The following is a 19,483-nucleotide window of genomic DNA, read 5'->3' as shown; positions in this document are numbered from 1 at the left end:
TGCATTTTAAATGAGTCTGTTATACAAGAATGAGAATCCAGGTCAGTCCTTACATATTTACCATACCAGCATAAATAACGGTATTTAAAGTTTACTTTCTATAGGTAAATGAATAATTAAAATATTGCTGCTTTGATGAATGTTAACAAATACACGAATTGCTTGTCCTGCTTCGTCAGGCTTGATGAACAGCTGACACCAATACAAAACACAGGGAGACAATAAATAAAAAGATGCTGTTTTGTTTTTACTTCTTAAGCTTTACTACAGTTGCACCCAACTTGCAGTTACACAAATTATTGTGTTTATACATTCCAGTTAAGCTTTTACCAATTAGCTGTATGTGGACAAGATGAGTAAGGTCTGCATGTCAATATTGTTTTGGTTAAACATTCATGTAATTTTTGTGGTGATATATTAAATCATTAATCCTTTCTTAAATATTTCCCTGGGGTTTTGTGTTTAAATTAAATCCCCAGCAAGGATGGTAACAGCTTGTGTATTTACCTACTTAATCATCTTGCCTTCCAAGTATTTTCAGCTGTTTTCTGGATATGCTGCATCGGTCTTGGTGTTTGGTTTCCAATAGGCCAGGACACCAGCGAGATTCACACTCTGAAATGCAGCATCTCTGTGGAAACAGCTGGAATGCAGTTTCTATAGAAATGAGCTTTGCTAGCATTTGTGAGAAGTACTTTCATAAATATCTGTGTTCTGGGCAATGATGGGTGAGCTTTCCAGGTTAAAACTAACCCTTTCAGCATTGTGTTTCCTAAGAAAATAGCGCGATTTACAGTGTTTGGGATTTGGGTGATAAAACTTGGCACTGTTTTAAGTTTTCATGTGGACTCTCCATATAGCCTGTTTTAAAGAATACTGCAAGTATCCTAATGACAATATTCTGTATTTTGAAGCTCATAATGTTCATCTGAGAGAGAGTGACTTTCCCTTTTTATGAAAACTGTAGATAGAAAAGAAGCACTGCTTGTAAATTTCTTTCCTATGTATCCTGGAGAGTTGAACAGACTCACCAAAATGTAAAGTTTGAAAACATAAATCTGTTTATCAAGGACTGATAAAATCCAGCGCCTCTTTGTTGTTCTGAAATAGTTATTACTATTTGCATGTGACTGAAATTAATCTCAGCCTTTTATACCTAGTTACCTCCATATGTCATAGAGGAAACAGGCTGTTTTTCATGGGACCGGTAAATGGTCGTTGTGTATTTTGTCCTTTTGGCTTTCTCTTCCTTATCCCAGTAAAATCTTTTGTTGGATATTTTAATATCTTATATAAATTACCTATCCTAGAGGGAGTTCTGTCTCAAAAGTAGCATTTCTCTTTTACACTGTTCCATCACAGGACCTCTAACGTGATTAGGAACAGTTGATCTTACACGATTAGAAAGAAGTCTTTTGAGCAGTCCCCTTTTGTTGCCTGTTTTGCAAGGGGTGTCTGGTGCATAGTGACCGATTGGCTTTTCCTTGCCTTCTCTTTCAGTGATGTGCAAGTGAATGGAAACGATTAGCTCATTTCAGATGAAATTTTCAGTTACTGCAGACCTAGATTTGAATCAAAGCACATCAAGATGAAAGGCTTTGTAACCCCCACTACTAGTCCCTTGAGTCTTCCAAGGCTGTTCTGGTCCTTTTTAAGTTAGTGTGTGTCCTGTAATGGGAAAAAGAATTATTTACAGTTCAGTTTCATCCCAGCATAATTCTGTAAATTTATTTTTAGCAATGTAGAAAGAATTTAATTTGCTTTTTGCTGTTTTTTCCTCTCTATAGTAGCAAGAGTTAACAGAATAAGAAGCAGAGATTCTAAGATGCAGTACAGGAATTACGTTCGCTGTCATTTGTGGTTTAAGGAAAAGGGGTGGTATTCAGCTCTTGAAAGGGCTTTAATGAATACTGTTTGGTGTTTTTGAAAGCTAATGGTCAGAGGAGAGCAACAGAAACAGCCTCGGAGCTTTTAGGGTAAACCGATTAGCATTTTTCCTGATTGAAGTGATTGTTTCACCTCTCGTCTTTATCTCAGGATTTTTCACTGTCTATTGCCTTTTGTTTATATTCAAATGACATACCCTTAAAGAAGCCTTTTTTGTGTGATTGCAATGCTTTCTCCCCTCCTTCTGTAGAAAATCTGCTTGCCACAGACAGGCAGAGCATGTGTTTCTCTTGTCTTGGTTGGGTGCACAAATCTTCTTTTATGTGTGCTGCTTCTTACCCTGTTGCCTAGACGATCGCTGCCTTTCACTAAGAATGTCTGGTTCTCGTAAAGAGTTTGACGTGAAGCAGATTTTAAAAATCAGATGGAGGTGGTTTGGTCATCAGGCGTCAGCCCCTAACTCTGCTGTTGAAAACCACCAGGGAGACTTCTGGAGCAGAGGACAAAATGTAACAACTGATGGCACAAAGTTTTTAGATTCAGGTAACTTACCTTTAACATCAGTTGGCTACAGGAGGTCCAGCCAACAGGATTTCCAGAATTCACCTCTTTGGCCAATGGCATCCACCTCAGAAATCCCTACATTTGAATTCTCAGCAGAAGACTCTGGAACTGCACGTTGGTTTGACAGACAAGAAACAGATGATAGAGCAAGTGAAGAAGAAAATGAGTCGGACAGCAGTTCATGCAGGTTAATTCTTACTTTCCTATCGTGAGAAACGTGTTTTCATTTCGTGTTTAGAGTTTGCATGCATATATAGGCTAGTCTATTCTAAACTAAAATGCTTCAGAAACCTAGCAGATACTGTGCACCAGAAACAGAATATTATTTATTATAATAAGATTCTGTGTTTACTAGGACGCTTTTAAACGGCAGCTTTCATCAGGGGGTTAAACAAATCACATACATGGATGAACTTGTGTTTTAAATAGTATACCAAGTACACCCTGTCCATTAGATAGTAATGTTGCAGGATGCTTTCTACATTATTTTGAAATGACATTGATTGTTTAGATATGTCAGTTAGGAGAAATTTATGAAAGAGTAAGCTGCTTCTGATTCTTACCTGATGTTTCCTTATGTTTCTATAGAAGAGGGAGAGTTAACTGTAAAAAACACATTATAAATCAAAGAAAGAAATTACATCTATTGAAAGCAAATCAATTTGTGCTTTAAAGTGATTGTACTTACTCATCTGGGTGTCTTAAACCATGCAGCTAGTGTAAAAACTAAAAATGATTTTATTGTGTCTGTAAAGATGTTTTGGTGTTCTTTTCTTACATATTGTTACTGAAGATGAAACTGTTAAATTTGTTTGTAAATGAAAGTTGTTTACAAGTTGTTGTAAATTAGGCAAGTTAATAACCTTTCTTGCGAAGCATGAGTTTAATTCTTTTATTTCATTTATTACATAAGTCAGTCATTCTATGATCTTTGGTTTCTTCCTTTTAAGACAGCTTTGCACTGATACGGCATTTCAGAAAGTGGAATTTCAGTGTGGCAATTTAAAAGAGTACACTGTTTACTAAAGCCTGTTAAGGACAGAGCAATCTACTTATGGCAGTTTAGTGTTTTGCATTCCTTAGGAGAAGAACTAAATTAGTGGAAGGGAAAAGTAGTCCATAATATAAACACTAACTATTTATGGGGCGTATGACCTTTAAAGATTCAAGGAAAGGAAAGAGAGTAAAAGTGCTTAGAGGTGAACACAGTGAATTTGCTTTTAACAGTGAATGGCAAAATACTTGAATTAATGGGAAAGGAAATCCTGCATACCGATGCATCAAAACAACAGTCTTACGATGCAGCAAGAACTATGTAGGTGTACGTAACATATCTCTGAAGAGGTCACATTTTAAATTATATTCAGGTGTGAAATTTTAAACATCTGTGTCACTGGATGTGACACAGTATAGCATCACCTTTCATTTCAGCAACATATACTTGTGATGTGAAATTTTTATATACAGTATTACCCTAATTAAGATATTCTTACCACAGCAAGACAATCACTGTAGAAAAAGAATGTCATTTTAAGAGATAAATGTGTAGATTGCAAATCCTTTCTTAATTGTAGGAGAATAATGTACATAGGACAAAACTAATTTGATACTTTGTAGAACTGGAGAACTGCAGATACTTATTTAGGATGTTGGGAGAAGTCTATTTATGGTTGTTTTTTTTCTCTTCAAACAGAGCTGGGTACTACAGGAAATGCATATAGCATTTGAACTTAGTAAACTGGAAGTGTCTTTTAAATTAGGTACTTAATCATCTAGAGTTATTTCTGTTTCCGTTATTGTCTTGTAATTCTTGCTAATGTTTTACTTTCATACTTTAAAATAAATATTTTAGATAAATTTTGAGTTAAGTGTCAGTGCAATTTAATATGTAACTGATAGTAATGTAGGAATTTCCTTTGTATTGTTATCTGTATCTCTGTCTCATGGGGAGACTGTACTTAAACCATGTTTTGTTCACTTCCTTTGTTAAGTATATAAGCTCTACATAAGTCTGCCTAAGACCTGGAGTTTTTCTGATATTAACTTAATCAAATGGTCTTTCTTATTAGTCTAAAACACAGCTTCTTATCTGTTGACTTGAGGAAAAAACCCCAAACTAACACATTCATCCATGTAGTTTTCAAAGGGCTTTTTTCCTATATGAAAACCCTGTTACCTCCTCCATTACAAACAAATTGTGTGTATGAAAAAATCCTTCTTAAAAACTTTTTGTAGAAGGTACAATGACCTTACTTCTGTACTCCTCTGTGACTTAGTGCCCAGTTACAAGCCCTAAATCACGCAAGTAACAGAAGCAGCTCTCCTGCTTTGTGTGTATCAGTCCTTCCTCTTTGCCATGTTATATAGCACAGGCAGAAAAGCATTTAGATCAGGTCTTTGTTGTTATGAAAGCTTTAGATCCTTACATGATTCATTGAGAGAAGAGCTGCTGTCGAATCAATTTGTTATGAGTATAGAGCTTGGTGGCATAAGGGATAAGCAAATTCCAAGTTTAGTACCAGATCTTTGGCAAAAGCTGCATCTGAGATGCAGACAGATTGTCCAGATTCAGGGGTCAGAGCTAGTCGGCTGTAATGCTGTTCACATCATACTCCTGTGTGTCGTTTGTAACCAGCATTAGCTCAAGAGATTGTTTGCTGGGACAGCGAGTTTTGAATTCTTTAGCTGGTTTTCCTCTCCTAGATTTCCTCTGCCGCTGCTTGTTTGTTAGCTCTCCCACATTCTTGAGGCAATGGTCATCCTTTTGGATTTGTACACTTTTAAAAAGTTTCCAACAGCTGTGCAGACTTTTGTATAGAAAATTTAAGCCTGTTAGCATTAGATTTGTTTTTCTTAACTTTTTTCGCAGGTGCGTTAGCAGCAATCCACAGACCTTGAAGGCATGGTGGGCATCAAGCTAAAAATACCTACAGCATACCTAGTACATGAAATGTTGCATCTGGTTCATTTCACCCAGGCATGCATTAAAATGTTGGAATTTACTGTAGATTTAAGTATGGAAATGTATTAAAATATAACATGCATATTTATATTTGAACATTAAATGCAAGCAGGATTTCAGAATTCATCAGGTGTGTGCTAACCTTGAACAGTTTCATAAGATGTCTGTAATTATTTAAAGACAAGGTATGAATGTGCTGGGTGGTAGCTACTCTGCCATATTACTCTGTATGATCAGTCTTGGAATTAGTATGTTGTAACTTCCAATCTAAGACTTCCTTCTCAGCCTGAGTTTTCAATCTGTAGAAACTTTTGATGAGTCTTTTCTTTCACCTCAGTCTGACCTTTGAAGCTGTAAGTTCTTTAGGATGCTATTTTCCCTCTGTGCCTTGTACACCTTCACTTGGTTATCACAGAATGACAGACTGGATAGGTTGGAAGGAACCACAGTGGATCGTGTGGTCCAACCTCCCTGCTCGATCACGGCCATTCTAGAGCACATCACACAGGAGTGCGTCCAGATGGTTCTTCAGTATCCCCAGTGAGGAGCGTCCATAGTCTCTCTGGGCAACCTGTTCCAGTGTTTGGTCACACACACAGTAAGTTCTTCATATTCAAGTGGAACTTCCTGTACACCAGTTTCTGCCCCTTGCCTCTTGTCCTATTGCTCAGCACCACTGATCAGAGCCTGGCTACATCCTCTTGACACCCTCCCTTCAGATACTTACAGACATTGATGAGGTCCCCTCTCAGTCATATCTTCTGGAGGCTGAACAGACACAGCTCCCTCAGCCTGTCCTCAAAAGGGAGATGCTCCAGTCCCTTAGTAGTCTCTGTAGCCCTTTGCTGGATCCATTCCAGGAGCTCCATGTCTGTCTGGTACTGAGGAGCCCAGAACTGGACACAGCACTCCACATGTCCTCTCAAGGGCTGGGTAGAGGGACAGGATCACTTCCCTCAACCTGCTGGCCACGATCATCCTCATGCAGCCCAGGATACCCTTGGACTTCTTGTCCACAAGGGCAGGTTGGTGGGTCATGGACGGCTTGTTGTTCACCAGGAATTCCATGTCCTTCTCCACCAAGCTGCGTTCCAGACGGTCAGCCCCCAGGCTGTACTGGTGCCTATAGTTATCCTTCTCCAGGTGCAGGACTCTGCACTTGCCTTCACTGAATTTCAGACAGTTCTTCTCTGCCTACTTCTCCAGCCTGTCAAGGTTTTTCTGCACAGCCCTCAGGGGTATCAGCCACTCCTCCCAGCTCTGTGTCATCAGCAAACATGCTGAGGAGGTATCTGCCCCTTCGTCCAAGTCACTGAGGAGTAAGTTAAACAATACTGTGCCCAGTATTGAACCTTGTGGGACACCACTAGTGACAGGCCTCCAACTAGACCCTGTGCCACTGATTATAAGTGTCTGGGATATGCCATTCAGTCAGTTCTCAATCCCCCTCACTGTCCACTCATCCAGTCCACACTTCCTGAGTTTGCCTTCAAGGATGTTGTGAGAGACAGTGTTGAAAGCCTTGCTGAAGCAGAGGTAGACCATATCCACTGCTCTCTCCTCATACATCCAGGTAGTTGTTTCATGGTGGAAGGCCACCAGGGTATTGTATGGCCAAACTTCGCGAACTCAGATTTGGGCAGGGCTCTCCCCAGGTGGGGGTGTGCCCTTCAAGCCTGCGCAGTGGATGTTTTAGGTGAGGCACAGCGTGCGCAGAACTTGCCCCACTGTTTAAGTCCTGAGGTCCGTTTGCCACGGCCGAGCGAGCTCAGACAGTGAAAGTGAAATCTTCAAGACTGTCTACAGCACCCGGTACTAACCAGGGCTGACGCTGCTGACGGGATCGGGTGGCAGAGAGGCATTGAACTGCCCGGTACGGTCTCCACTGAGACTCAAACTCATGACCTTGTGATCCAGAGTCCGGAGTGCTCACCATTACACCACGGGACCGCCCAAGGAAGGCCACCAGGGTAGTCAAGCAAGATTTACCTTTAGTGACTCCATGCTGACTACTCCTGATCATCATCTCGTCATCCATGTGAATAGGGTTATGTCTATGAACATTTGAAAAGCGTTTGTGCAGCACAGCTATATAGCATATATGAGGAAGATTTAATCTAGCAAGCTTGAGTGGTAGATGTTGTGATAAGATAACAAGAGCCTTCAGCATGGACTTAAAAAAGCCACAGGGAATTTCAGCTATTTCTTTGGATGGAATGGGCCTCATACAAGATGATTATATTTTTGCAGTGATTGTCACACACTTTCACTACATTAAAGCTCAGTCAGGTATGGTTTTGTACTACTGGACTTCTCGACCATTCTACAATGCATCATGAGATGGTTTAAGTGTCTTTTTCCAGACAGGATGCATGTTGCTCGTGGCATTGGTGTAAGTATACAAATTCATTGCACTCAATCCAAGTCATCTCTTAAGAGTAAGACAGGAAACATCAGTGCTGCAATCAGAGGTCTAGTGGCAATGAAAAACACCCATGTTATTTCTTACCAAAATAAGAAACAAGTAACGATGCAGTAGTATTGGCTTAGCAGGCTGTGTATACATGTCTTTGCTGGGTTAGCATAGGTAGTACTGGAGTCTGTGCTCCAGCTTGTCATGTCTGTTGCTACTCATGCCAGTTAGATTAAGGTTAATGCAGATATATTTGTGTGCTTGAACCTATGCCTTTTGATTGCAAGATTGTAGTTTTGGCTATAGCTGTAATTCTGTAGCATAAACTAAATCACTGCAGTCTCTCCTGAGTTACTTTTTTTCATTTTCCATTATCTTTTCTTATCATGAATTATGATATGCTATGGATTTTTAGCAGTCTTTGTTGTTACTGTCTGTGTCTTCCTCCTTTTATTTATGTTCTTCTGAGCCTTTGGAAAAATGTCTTGATTTTTATCATTGTTTGTTTTTTTCTAAGAATCCTTTCAGCATCCTTCTTTTCAACAACCTCCATTCTCTGCAGCTGAGGTTCTTGTCTTAGTAACTCTGAAGAAGGAAGTAGTTTACTCTGTATGAACTATAATTTAAGATCTTGGAAGCTGGCAGAAAAACTGGCATGTTATTTCAGTAAATTGTGTTCTGGGCTCTGTATGCAACAAACTGTCAGCTAGCATGAAGAAAGCAGTGTAAACAACCAAATTGTTGAAAAAATATTTTAAAAACTCTTGTGAAAACTTTGATGCAGGAAGCCATCTTAATACAGTGAGAAAGTTACAAAATTAACATTTGTTTAAAAATGCTAAAGATGTATTTTAGTATGTATCATAATTTGTCCAAGAGGAAACATCCTTTTTAATTCTCTAATATGCATGACCTAAATGATTGTCTGCCCTAGACTAAAGATGACTTAAAATTGCCACAGATCTCCTACTTTGATTATTACCAAAAGATATGGGTTTGTTGTGCAGTATAGGAAATGCAGTGGCCTGTCTCAGAGCAAACAAATAACTTACCTTATGGCTGTGTAGGAATTTTTTGTTTTTTAAATACTAGGAAGTTCAGCTACTGAAGATGTATCTGTTCTAGTAAGAGAATAAATGCATTCACTGGTTTTGAACAGCACTGAAACTTAAAATCCATAAATTTCGTTTATGATTGTGGAGTTCTGCTTTCATCAGTAAAACATTGGCTTTTTATTTCCTTAACATCATTCTTTGGTTTCCCTTACAAGAATTTCAACAGAACCATGTAATTTATATTTTTCTTCCTTTTATTGTCCTCTCTAAACACAAGGCAGTCACACCTGTTTTCTTGTATATATTTAATAATTTTTATCACTCTAAACCTCTTTTATTGATTTGAACCTAATTTTCAACCTTTCTCAAATGTGAATGAAAGTAGTATTTTTACAATTTTTCTTCTTTGAATTATCACAATGGTTTTTAAAATACCTATATATGTTGAGATGTCTGTATTGGCTTGTTGATTTTATGTTTATTTGTGTGTCATATTTATAAAGGTAATATTCTTTATGCGTAAATTCAGATTTTAAATGCTGATGTAACTTCATTCTCTAAGAAACAAAATGCTGTTCACTGGAAACATAGTAGTGAGGAGAAGAATGTGTATTTTTTCCCATCCTTACAGCTTTGCTAACGTTTACTACTTCTAATGCTTTCATCTATGCCCAGCTTGTGTTAGAGAAATATTTGTAAAACAATTTAAGCCAGTTCTATGCACAGGTAATTCTGGCTCCGGATCCCATTTAGCATCAGTGTCTCTGTGAAAGTCATTTGGGTTGGTCTGTAGTGCTGCCTGCAAACTTGAGTGGCTTAGGCAGAGCATTTGCTTTCAGTTTTGTTTCCTTAAGGGAGCAAGTTCATGCAGTTTTGTTCTGCATCACCTCTATTTCCCTGGCAGCTGTAAAGCCCATGGACGTTCCACGTGAGGGCAGGCAGAAGTCTCAGACTCCTGGCAAATGGCAGCTTGTTAATGGAGAGAAAGGCAGTCATTGCCTTCCCTGAGACAGGCAGAATCCTCTGCTGCAGCACAGCTTCCCGTTAGTCACATGATGTGCTGTCTCTTGCCTCGTGAGGCAGTGCCTTAAGGAGCTGAGGGGAAAGGAGAACTAGACTTGTGGTGGTAGATGGCGTGGAAAAAGGAGACAGTCTTCCTTTGTTGGTTCTGTGAACCAGCCAGTTGAGTACACACAGTAGCATGAACTGAGGTATTTTCTCCATCAAGATTTGTCAGATAGAAATCCCTTTGTAATGCTCCTTGACTCCCTTGTCCAGTCAAGGCTCTAGTAACCAGCTGCATTTCAACATGTTGCTTCTGTTAAAAGAAATGTGACTTTATAATGCAAGGAAATGAGCTGTTACTTGCTGCAAAAGGTTAGAAGAAGCAAGGTAGTGCTTGTATATAAGATCAGTATCTGTACTACATACCTTGATCTAACCTTGTCACTATTACCTTGCAGTAAGAAGTAGAGATGATGTTAAATTTGATCAACTGATCATGGCAAAAGAACAGTTTTAAATTAGTGAATTTATGCATAATTTTCAGAGATAATTTTTTCAGCAATATTGTATGCAATTTTTCAGAAAAAATAAATTTTAGATTTTTATTCTTCTATCTCCATTCTGAAATGAATGGTTTGAAATATTCAAAGACAAACATCGAGACCTTTATCTTAAAAGATGCCTTCCTAAAAATAATTCTAAATGCATAAAATAAAATGGTTGAAAAAAGTTTTGCAACCTTTGTTATAGCCAGTTTTAATACTTATTGAAAATCATAGGTTGTTAACTAATGTATATGATTATTATAAAACAACCCTTGCAACTCCTCCTTTAAAATGAATGTCAGTACTTTAAAATAATTAAAATAACAAATCTTGTTCATAGAAAAAACACTGATGCTGCTTTTTGAGAGAGTGTTTAGTAAAAGTGAGAGGAAAGAAGACTTGTGTATGTTATGGTTTGGTTTGTTTTTATATTGAAAACTGTTTGTGGTTTTGTTTAAGCTACAGCAAACCTGAAACAACAAAAGGAGAGATGTGAATTCAGTTCTCCAGTCGTCATCATTGTATTTGCTTTTACTATTAAAACTTGCTTATCACCACGTTACTAGCCCAATTAATTGCTTCATTGCTTTGCGGCGAGCTGCTATATTGGGCTGAGATCTCTTTTCCAAGCATCCTACTTCAAGAAATAAAATCCTTTAAAAATTGAGGCGTTTGTAGCCTGAGTTGTACATAATTTTCATTTCAAAAGGCTTCAAAAGTACTCTTCTATGTTCTTTATTAGATGGAGAAGTTGAAGAAAGCCAACACCTTTAGTAGATTAGTGTTTGTTGTCACCAGAGTAGTAAAATATGTGGCTAGCAGAGGAAAGACATTGTCCACAGGGTAACATAGAGAATCATAGAATCATTAAGGTTGGAAAAGACCTCTAAATAGAGTCCAACCATTAACCAATACTGCCATGTGTGCCATGAAACCGCATCTCTGAGCACATCTATGCTTTTTTTGAACATTTCCAGGAGCAGTGATTCCACCACTTCAATAGGAAGCCTGTTCCAATGCTAGATCACTCTTTCATTAAAGAAATTCTTCCTAATAGCTAATCTAACCTCCTCTGGTACAACTTGAGGCCATTTGCTCTTGTCCTATTGCTTGTTACCTGGGAGAAGAAACTGACACCCACCTTGCTGTAGTTGTAAAGAGCAGAAAGGCCTCTCCTGAGCCTCATCTTCTCCAGGCTAAACAACCTCAGCTCCCTCAGCTACTCCCCATACATAATTTGTGCTCCCAACCCTTCACCAGCTCTGTTGCCCTTCCCTGGACACCTCAGTGTCTTTCCTGTAGTGAGGGGCTCAGAACAGGATTCAAAGTGCAGCCTCACCAGGGCCAAGTACAGAGGGACAACAACTTCCCCAATCCTGCTGACCACACTATTCCTGACACAGTCCAGGATGCCATTGGCCATGGCCACCTGGGCACACTGCTGGCTCATGTTCAGCCAGTGTTGGCCAACACCACCCCCCATTCTGAAATTGTACCATACTTAGTAAAAATTGATCAGTTCTAGATAGGATCTTTTTGACATAAGTAGGTGTTATGGGTTTAGCCAGGTGGGCCTAAACTTAGATTTTAAAGTTCAGCTAGGCCTAGGATTGTCAGCTGATTTAAGCTGTGCTGAGCTAGCTAACAGCTGACTTCTTCCAGCCAATAATATTGTATTCCATACCATACTACATCATCTCAAAGGGTGTAAAATCCAGTGTGTGGGAGTGGCTTGGTTAATTCCATCATGGCTGCACTAAGAGGAGGACATCTAACACCTCCCCTACTATGCTAGGCCCTGCTCCTCTTGCCTCTGCTTGCATTTTGTTTGCATTCAGGGAAGTAGAAATATTTTGTTGTTATGCTTTCTCTGTCTTGCTGAGTGTCTTTTGGAGTGCTTATGAATTTAGAGTAATGGGCTTTGTATTGATTGGGGAGTGGGAAGTTATTCCTTGTTATATATGCATAACTTGTGTGTGTTATATTGTAGTTCCCTCTTCATTTTCTCTTTTCTGCATAAATACATGTAGTTAGTTTCAGCATAACCCTGGCTTTGGAAGTTTTTTTTTCCTCTCTCCCTCTTCTTTTTCCCTTAGCTGGTTGGGGGGAGGAGGAACCCTTTTCACTCTGTCCTGGACAGTTGGCGTTTTGCCAGCTCAACCCAGGACAGTAGAGGGGGGAAAACAAAGACCAAAGAAGTGTGATTGATGTTTTAGAATTAAAAAAAGGAAACCCTACTGGCTAACGTTCTAAGATACTCATATTAGGATTTCTGCTTAATGTGTTGAAAATACTCTCTTAAATCTGAATCTCAATGGCATATGCAGAAAGGGATCTTTGCTACACTTAACTCGTGTGCGGACATCCTCAAGTCTTTAATGCAGTTTTCTTAGTAGTATGTGTGAGGTGTGCAGAAGTAGCAGTACCTCTGGTCTATGGAAATAGAAGTTCATGCTGAAAGATAATTTGAGTTGAGCCAAATCTAAAGGAGCAGAGCTGCCTTGATGCTCAGAGCTGCACGACCCTGCAGCTGGGTGTTTGCTCTGAGCATGGGATTCATGGGTCAGCATTAGATACCCAGGTTTCCACTGTCTAGGTGGAAGGGATGTAGGCCAAAAATTTTGGAAGCCATTTCAGCATTACTCCTGGGAGAAAGAAAAGCAAGTCCTTCCCTTCCCCTGTTCTTCCCTTGCTTGTGTATTCTCCCCGGCTGTCATGGCTGTGGCAAATGGAACTGAAAAAAGATGTGTAAAACAGTTTGAGGAAGGAGGGGCATTTGAGTTTTTCGTATTGAGTATTCAGTCATTGAGTAATAGGCACTAAAGGCTCATGAAGCTTTATCTTTTCCTTTTTTTGCAAATACCTGAATTATTGGACTGTCTCTTTCAAGTTCTCTTTATGGACTACTGAACCTTAATCTTTCTTTCCTTCTCAGCTTCCTTCCTTATGGAAAATGGTTGTTAAGTTACTAGCTAGAGGACAGGTATAGGGTTAAACTTCTTTAGATGAGGGGGCGAACTAAGCTTGGCTCTGTTGTGTCCTGAATAAGTGCTGTATTGTGGTAGTGGAAAACAGACACCACTGCAATTATTTTTCCTTTCTGAACAAGAGTGGTGATTGAGTTCTGTGCAGCATGTACACATGCGGTGTTGAGGCTGCCAATACCTCCAGTGTGGGTGTGATCCAGCAAAGTGCTGGCTTGGAAAGTTGTTTTCCTTTGTTGCTTCTTCCATTCTATCTCACAACACTTCTTGAGGTTGTAATGTAAATCAAATCCCTGGTAGCATGTAATTTTTTTAATCTTTATTAATGGGTTTGCTTTAAGGAATCTAGAATATAGTACAAACAAACAAAAAAAAAAACCCCAACCTGTATCAGTGCAATTGAGAATGTGCTAAATTGTGATAGGGAGATAGAGAACAAGGATTTCCTAAGCAGCCTGTTCTTTCCACTTCTGGGGTTTTGGTTTTGGTGTTTTCTTGTGGGTTGGGTTTTTTGGTTTGTTTTTTTTTTGTTTGTTGTTTTTTTTTGTTTTGGGTTTTTTGTTGTTGTTGTTGATGGTTTGGTTTGGTTGTTTTGCAGGGCTACTGGTCTATGAGCTGGTTTCCCTGAGTACCTCTTTCTCATTCACTTGAGAATGCCACCCAGTTTGCCAGTATAATGTTTTCCATGGTTACACAGTTGCATTTTCACATCTATGAGGTCTTTGATTCAGTTTCCAAAATGGTCACAAAGAATACTAGTTCCAGCTTGCTAGAGGGCCAGTGATGGAACAGAGCAAGTGACTCATGGGGATGGGAAAGGAGGAGGAAGTTGACACATACTAAATAAATGGCTAACCACAGGTTCAGCAAGAACATTTGAGATCAAGTTCTCCAAGAGAGGTAGGCAGGCAGGCATCACATTTTTGATCCATTGCTAGATTTAGCTTTGAATTAACTACCATACTGCTTGGCCTTTTTAGCTATCTGGGTACATGCAGAAAAACCCAAAACCAAAACATACCACAGAACTCAGAACCAAAACAAAAAACTTCTCTTTACAGAAAATCTTCTGCTGAAAATTTAGACTTTGGTTTTGAGAAGGTCTGTCTTGCAATTAATGCCCCAGCCTAAGGAGTGAGATAAGTCACTTGGTGGATTTAGGCCTGAGCATGCTCAATCCGTGGCATCTTTGTGAAAACAGGGGTCTGGATGCAGGTCTAGTGAATCCACATCCTTCCAAATGTTATGGTAGGTCCTAGGTATTTTATAAGATGCCTGCATTGTGGAAAACTAAGTAAAAGTCAGTTAAAGAACTGATGGAAGAAAATGTGTTTTCCACAGTCTATATAATTAGGATTCATGTATTTTATCTCCTTGGCCCATGCATTCCTTTTGCATATTGTCTGTTCCTCTTTTCCCCCAAGCTGCTGTGTGTGTGGAAAAGAATAATTTTTCTTTCCATTTATCCTCACTTTTCATTTGTGTTGGCTTCTACTGTGCTAGATTACACATCAGACACAAGGCTTCAAGCAGTGGAAGTGGTGCATATTGATGTGTTTCTTTGTGGGGTTTTTTTCCCCCTGCATGGCCCCATGCTTTTCCCAGCTCCATATATGCTGAGTTTTGTTCTAACCACCTTAGGTGAAGGGTGAAGCAAAGCTAACATATGTGATAGGGAAAGGTGTAGTTCCTTATTGCCATCCTTCCATTGTTTGTTTCAGTTTGCAGGATCTTGGTAGATGTTCCTCCTTAACCACCTGACAGCACTATAGATACAATTGCTAGGCCAATCTCTGTGTTTTAGTTGAAGAGCACAATAGTAAATGATCATACCTTTTTCACAAGGGTTTAGATTAGGTTTGAGGGAGAAAGAAAGTATGAATATGAAGAAAAACTAGCAAGGGAATATATATATTGAAACAAATCATGCACATCAATTTTAAAATCACATGTGATTTTTATTTTATCCTTCATAGATAAAATTTCACCTTAATATTGTGTGAACTAAGATTTCTGTTATTGTCTTCAGCAGGAACTCCAACAGCAGTCACACCTTATCATCTTGTCAAACTATGGAGCCCTGTACCTCAGATGAATTTTTTCAGGCTCTCAACCACGCTGAACAAACTTTTAAGAAGATGGAGAATTATCTTAGGCACAAGCAGCTGTGTGATGTGGTGTTAGTTGCTGGTGATCGTAGAATTCCAGCTCACAGGTAAGTTTATTATAATTTGAAGTAACTTCATAATTGTTTACAAATGCACTTTTAAAGTGTGTTCTGTGTTTTGTTTAAAGAAAGTCAGAATATCCTAAACAATTTAGAACACCTTAAACGTGTGTATGGGGTTTTTTTACATTTATTTGGAACTTAAAAGTTAATTCTTCTGTTGTATGTGATACAGAATCAAAAATAATTGTAATTTCACATTCTACTTCTTTCTTCAAGTATACTTAAGATATTTGCATAACATAATTAAACTCCCAAAAGTGCCAAATACACTCCCAGCGTATTATAAGTCATAGTAGTTTCTGTATTGTAGAATGATGTAAAATTTTTTCTTAGAGTTTTTTTCTTTGTACTAGCGACTATGTTGTTGAAGTCATAATTAGCAAGAAGGACAGTCTTCTGTCCACATGGTCTTTTTAGTCCCACAGTAATAAGAGTCCTTTGATAGGAAAATGCTGAGCACTGACAGTATTAGGTGTCTGAAGCAGATCAATCATTAACCCATCTGTCACCTGAGTAATTAACAGATCCCATAGCATGCCACTCAGAAGCTGAGATACCAAAGGCTGTGAAACACAGGTATGAGTAACTGAAGCACGTTACGGAATTTGATGCACAGTATTAATAGTTCTAACAGAAACCAAGGTATAATTGAGCTGTGGTTACCTAAGATGAGTTCTACAATAGAAATAGCATCCTAAAGCATTCCTGCTTATTCCTACCCCCACGATAAAACTACAGCTTAATACTGTAATAGTAATAAAAAGATGGGAAGAGGTTGCTAGTTTGTGGTTGGTATTTTTCTTAAATAGCCAGATTTCTGCTTTTATTTGGATATTGTTCACACTGTTGTGCTGACACAACTGAGCGAATGACAGCATGGGGATAGGAACTGACTTAAGGAGCAGAGAGGTAATTTTACTTGCTCTTGCTCTCAGGGACTTCGTTTTATGCAATGTTCAAATTAGTTGCAAACCTGCATTATCTCTGTGGAATGAGTGAATTAGATGAAAACAGGGAATGCACACACCCCTAGTAGGCACATGCTCAAGTAATTTTAGGGTCAAAGAGCTTTGACATGCTGTAAACAGGGAAAAATAGTGGTTATAATAAGGAAATCATTTTACTTCCTTATGTGTCCAAGGTAACCCCTTTGCAGTTCACGTTTGGAGCATGGTTTATGTAATAATTAAAAAAGTGTAGGAAGGGTACAGATGACAGCTATGAATTATCTTGTAAAGACTGGAAGAGTTTATTTGCAGTGAGAGAAACAGAAAACCAACATGCTATAAAGTCCTTCAGAGTGGTTTATACCTGTTTCTCGTTTCTTTAGAGATCTGACTTCGCTTCTCCGGTTCCCGCTGCTGTGTCTATTTCAGTAGCGCATTAGGCATATGCTGCTACCTGTTACTTGCTCTGCTCTTCTCTCCTGAGGAGAAACATCTTGCTGTAGTTGATAATTGCATTTTAAATATGCATGAAAGTTAAGGCCAAAGAAGCACACTCTACGCTTGTGGCAGGAGGTGTGAGGCTTATGATTGTCCTTTCTTTGCTTTATAACATTGGAGCAACTTACAAAGAAGCTTTGCCTTTTGCATAATAAGTTCTTTCTCTTACTCTTTTGTTTTCACAGAGAAGCACAGCAATAACTACAGTTTTAATCTCAGCAGATCCAAAGTACCTCATTGAAAACTGAAATTTTCTATAGTGGGAAAGATAAAGACAGAAATCTTAAATTTCGATCAGAATTTCATAGAAATTCAATACTTGTAGTAGCCTGTTGAAAGAAAAAATTCTGTTGTATTTTTTGTTGCCTGCATCCAAGTTCTGACTTCTTTAGTATTGACTGCAGTCTAGATCAGTCAGTACACTTCAGAACACAAGTGATTATTGTATCTTGAGACTTAATAAGGGGCAAAATATGTATTTAGTAGATATTAGATTAATGACTTGGCATTCTAAGATATTTAAAAAATAGGAAGTTCACTTACACTTGACAGCTTTTTTTCCCTTCGTTTTTTCCTAAGTAAGGCAAGAGGTTTTCTTACTATATGGTTACATAGAGTTGGTAAGAAAAAATATTTTCATTATTAATATTAATCACAGTCATATAGAGAGAAACATTTTCTGATTTTCTGTTTCGAACCTGATATTTTTAATAATTTCTGTATTTTATTTTTTTAATTATCAGTTTCTACTTTTAGTGAATGTTCTGAGGTGCATGATGTATGTTTTTTGAGAAAGAAGTGAGTTTGCTGTGTGCATTAGTAATAAGCACAAGTGATATGTTACTGTGAAATTCTGAGAGGTTTTGGTTTGTATCTATTCAAAGAATTAAGGCTATGAGTCTACTACAAATAAGCTTTTCCTAGCAGGTGTTTATTCTGTGTCCGCTGCAAATTCAGATGTCTGTAATTTATTATATTCCTATTTATTACATTTAGCTAACTCCTATGTCCATAATAAAAGTTTGTTGTATTTGGTAGTAACCTACTGATCAGAACATTCACACAAGAAAAGGGAGGAATGTGTAAATTCCTGTCCAGAGGTGATTTAAAGCCTACTCCACATCCTTTACCAGCAGTCTGAGTATTTGTGCAGAGCCACTGTCTGTCTGTCTGTTGACACCGAAAGGTGCAAATACAAAAGACATGGGACTGAAAGAAAGAAGCCAAATGGAAGCTTGTGTACTCAAGAGGTTAGGAAGCTTGTTTGAAAGACCAGGAACTCTTCAGTATCACCTTACACCTTCAGCAAATGCTATTAGTGAGTTCCCTAGGACTGTTTGCAGCTATTGCACAGCCACAAACAAGGAGCTGCCTAGGAAGTGTCCTTTTTGTCTTTCAGGTTTTAGGAAGCTTCTGTTCACTCTGTCAGGTGAGACAGGTTGGGAGATACTAGATCTGTAAATTGCCTGGTTTGAGTGCTATCATCATTTTACTTAGTGGTTGCTTTGATGACCTAGAAAACTGTCTAGATGGTGTAGCTTGTGGCAGTTCCAACAAGAATTACAATTTTTAAGGTGTGGCACCCTGCTTACACATATTTTACTGGCTCTCAGTGGAAAGCTTTTCTACATAAGTTAAGCCATCATGGTGGATCTCTCCAATTTTGGATCAGTACAAACCACAGAAATTAAAGGCATCCATAATCTTGGAATCTCCTGTGAAAACAGGACGATGTACTGAAACACCCAGATTTTGTCAGCATTTAGAACATAGCTGTTAATTGTTTATCTAGAGAGATTAATTGTTCAGACATATTATAATCTCTGAGATGAAAAACTCTACTATTCATGTGCTCCTTTTTCTCTACATTTTTCCTGTGCACTGTAAAAGAGCAGCCAACTTACTGCATATAATTCAGTAGCCAGATTCTTGTAATCTTACCTATTCAGAATTGAGTATTTAGCAGTAGCTGGTAATTATGTAAGAAGGAGACTAAAGGTAAATATGTTCAACATTCACAGTCAAACAATACAATGCCAACTGTATTAAGGCTTTTTCTGGTGGTTTTTTTTCTGTTGGGTTTTTCTGTAATCTTAAGAGATGCCTTTATTATCAGTATATTCTGATTTTGCAGGTGTTTTAGTTGGGCTAATTTTGAAAGAAATATTACTCTCAGGGGAAAAAGACTACAAACTCTTAAGTACAAACCCCATAGCTTTCTTCAGTTTCTAAATTGAGGAAAAGCAGTATTTTGTAGCATCAGTAGTTCCCAGTGAACTCTTGATATGGATAAACATATTAATTTTAATGATTAGTAAATAACACAAAGAGATGCTCCTTATATCAAATGCTCACAGAGCCATAATGGCTCTATTTAACAAGGAGATTGTGAA

The 19,483-nt window shown here is 38.4% G+C and overlaps 1 protein-coding gene across 5 annotated transcripts in view; it reads left to right on the top strand.

Moving 5' to 3' along the window:
• KLHL5 (kelch like family member 5) overlaps window positions 1–19,483 on the top strand; it is a 60,776-nt gene that overhangs the window by 16,062 nt on the left and 25,231 nt on the right. Inside the window, exons 1-3 of one of the 5 annotated variants that reach the window (XM_071556632.1) lie at window positions 2,326–2,430; window positions 2,548–2,638; window positions 15,445–15,630. In XM_071556632.1, coding sequence (XP_071412733.1) covers window positions 15,488–15,630 — 143 coding nt within the window. In that variant the 5' untranslated portion in view covers window positions 2,326–2,430; window positions 2,548–2,638; window positions 15,445–15,487. Of the gene's footprint in view, window positions 1–2,261; window positions 2,639–15,444; window positions 15,631–19,483 lie in introns of those variants that run through there. The other 4 variants (XM_071556629.1, XM_071556628.1, XM_071556631.1 and 1 more) reach the window with 4 other exon arrangements.

Source organism: Pithys albifrons, chromosome 5 (genome assembly GCF_047495875.1).
Source record: "Pithys albifrons albifrons isolate INPA30051 chromosome 5, PitAlb_v1, whole genome shotgun sequence".
Lineage (NCBI taxonomy): Eukaryota > Metazoa > Chordata > Aves > Passeriformes > Thamnophilidae > Pithys > Pithys albifrons.
This window is presented reverse-complemented; position numbering and strand designations above follow the sequence as displayed.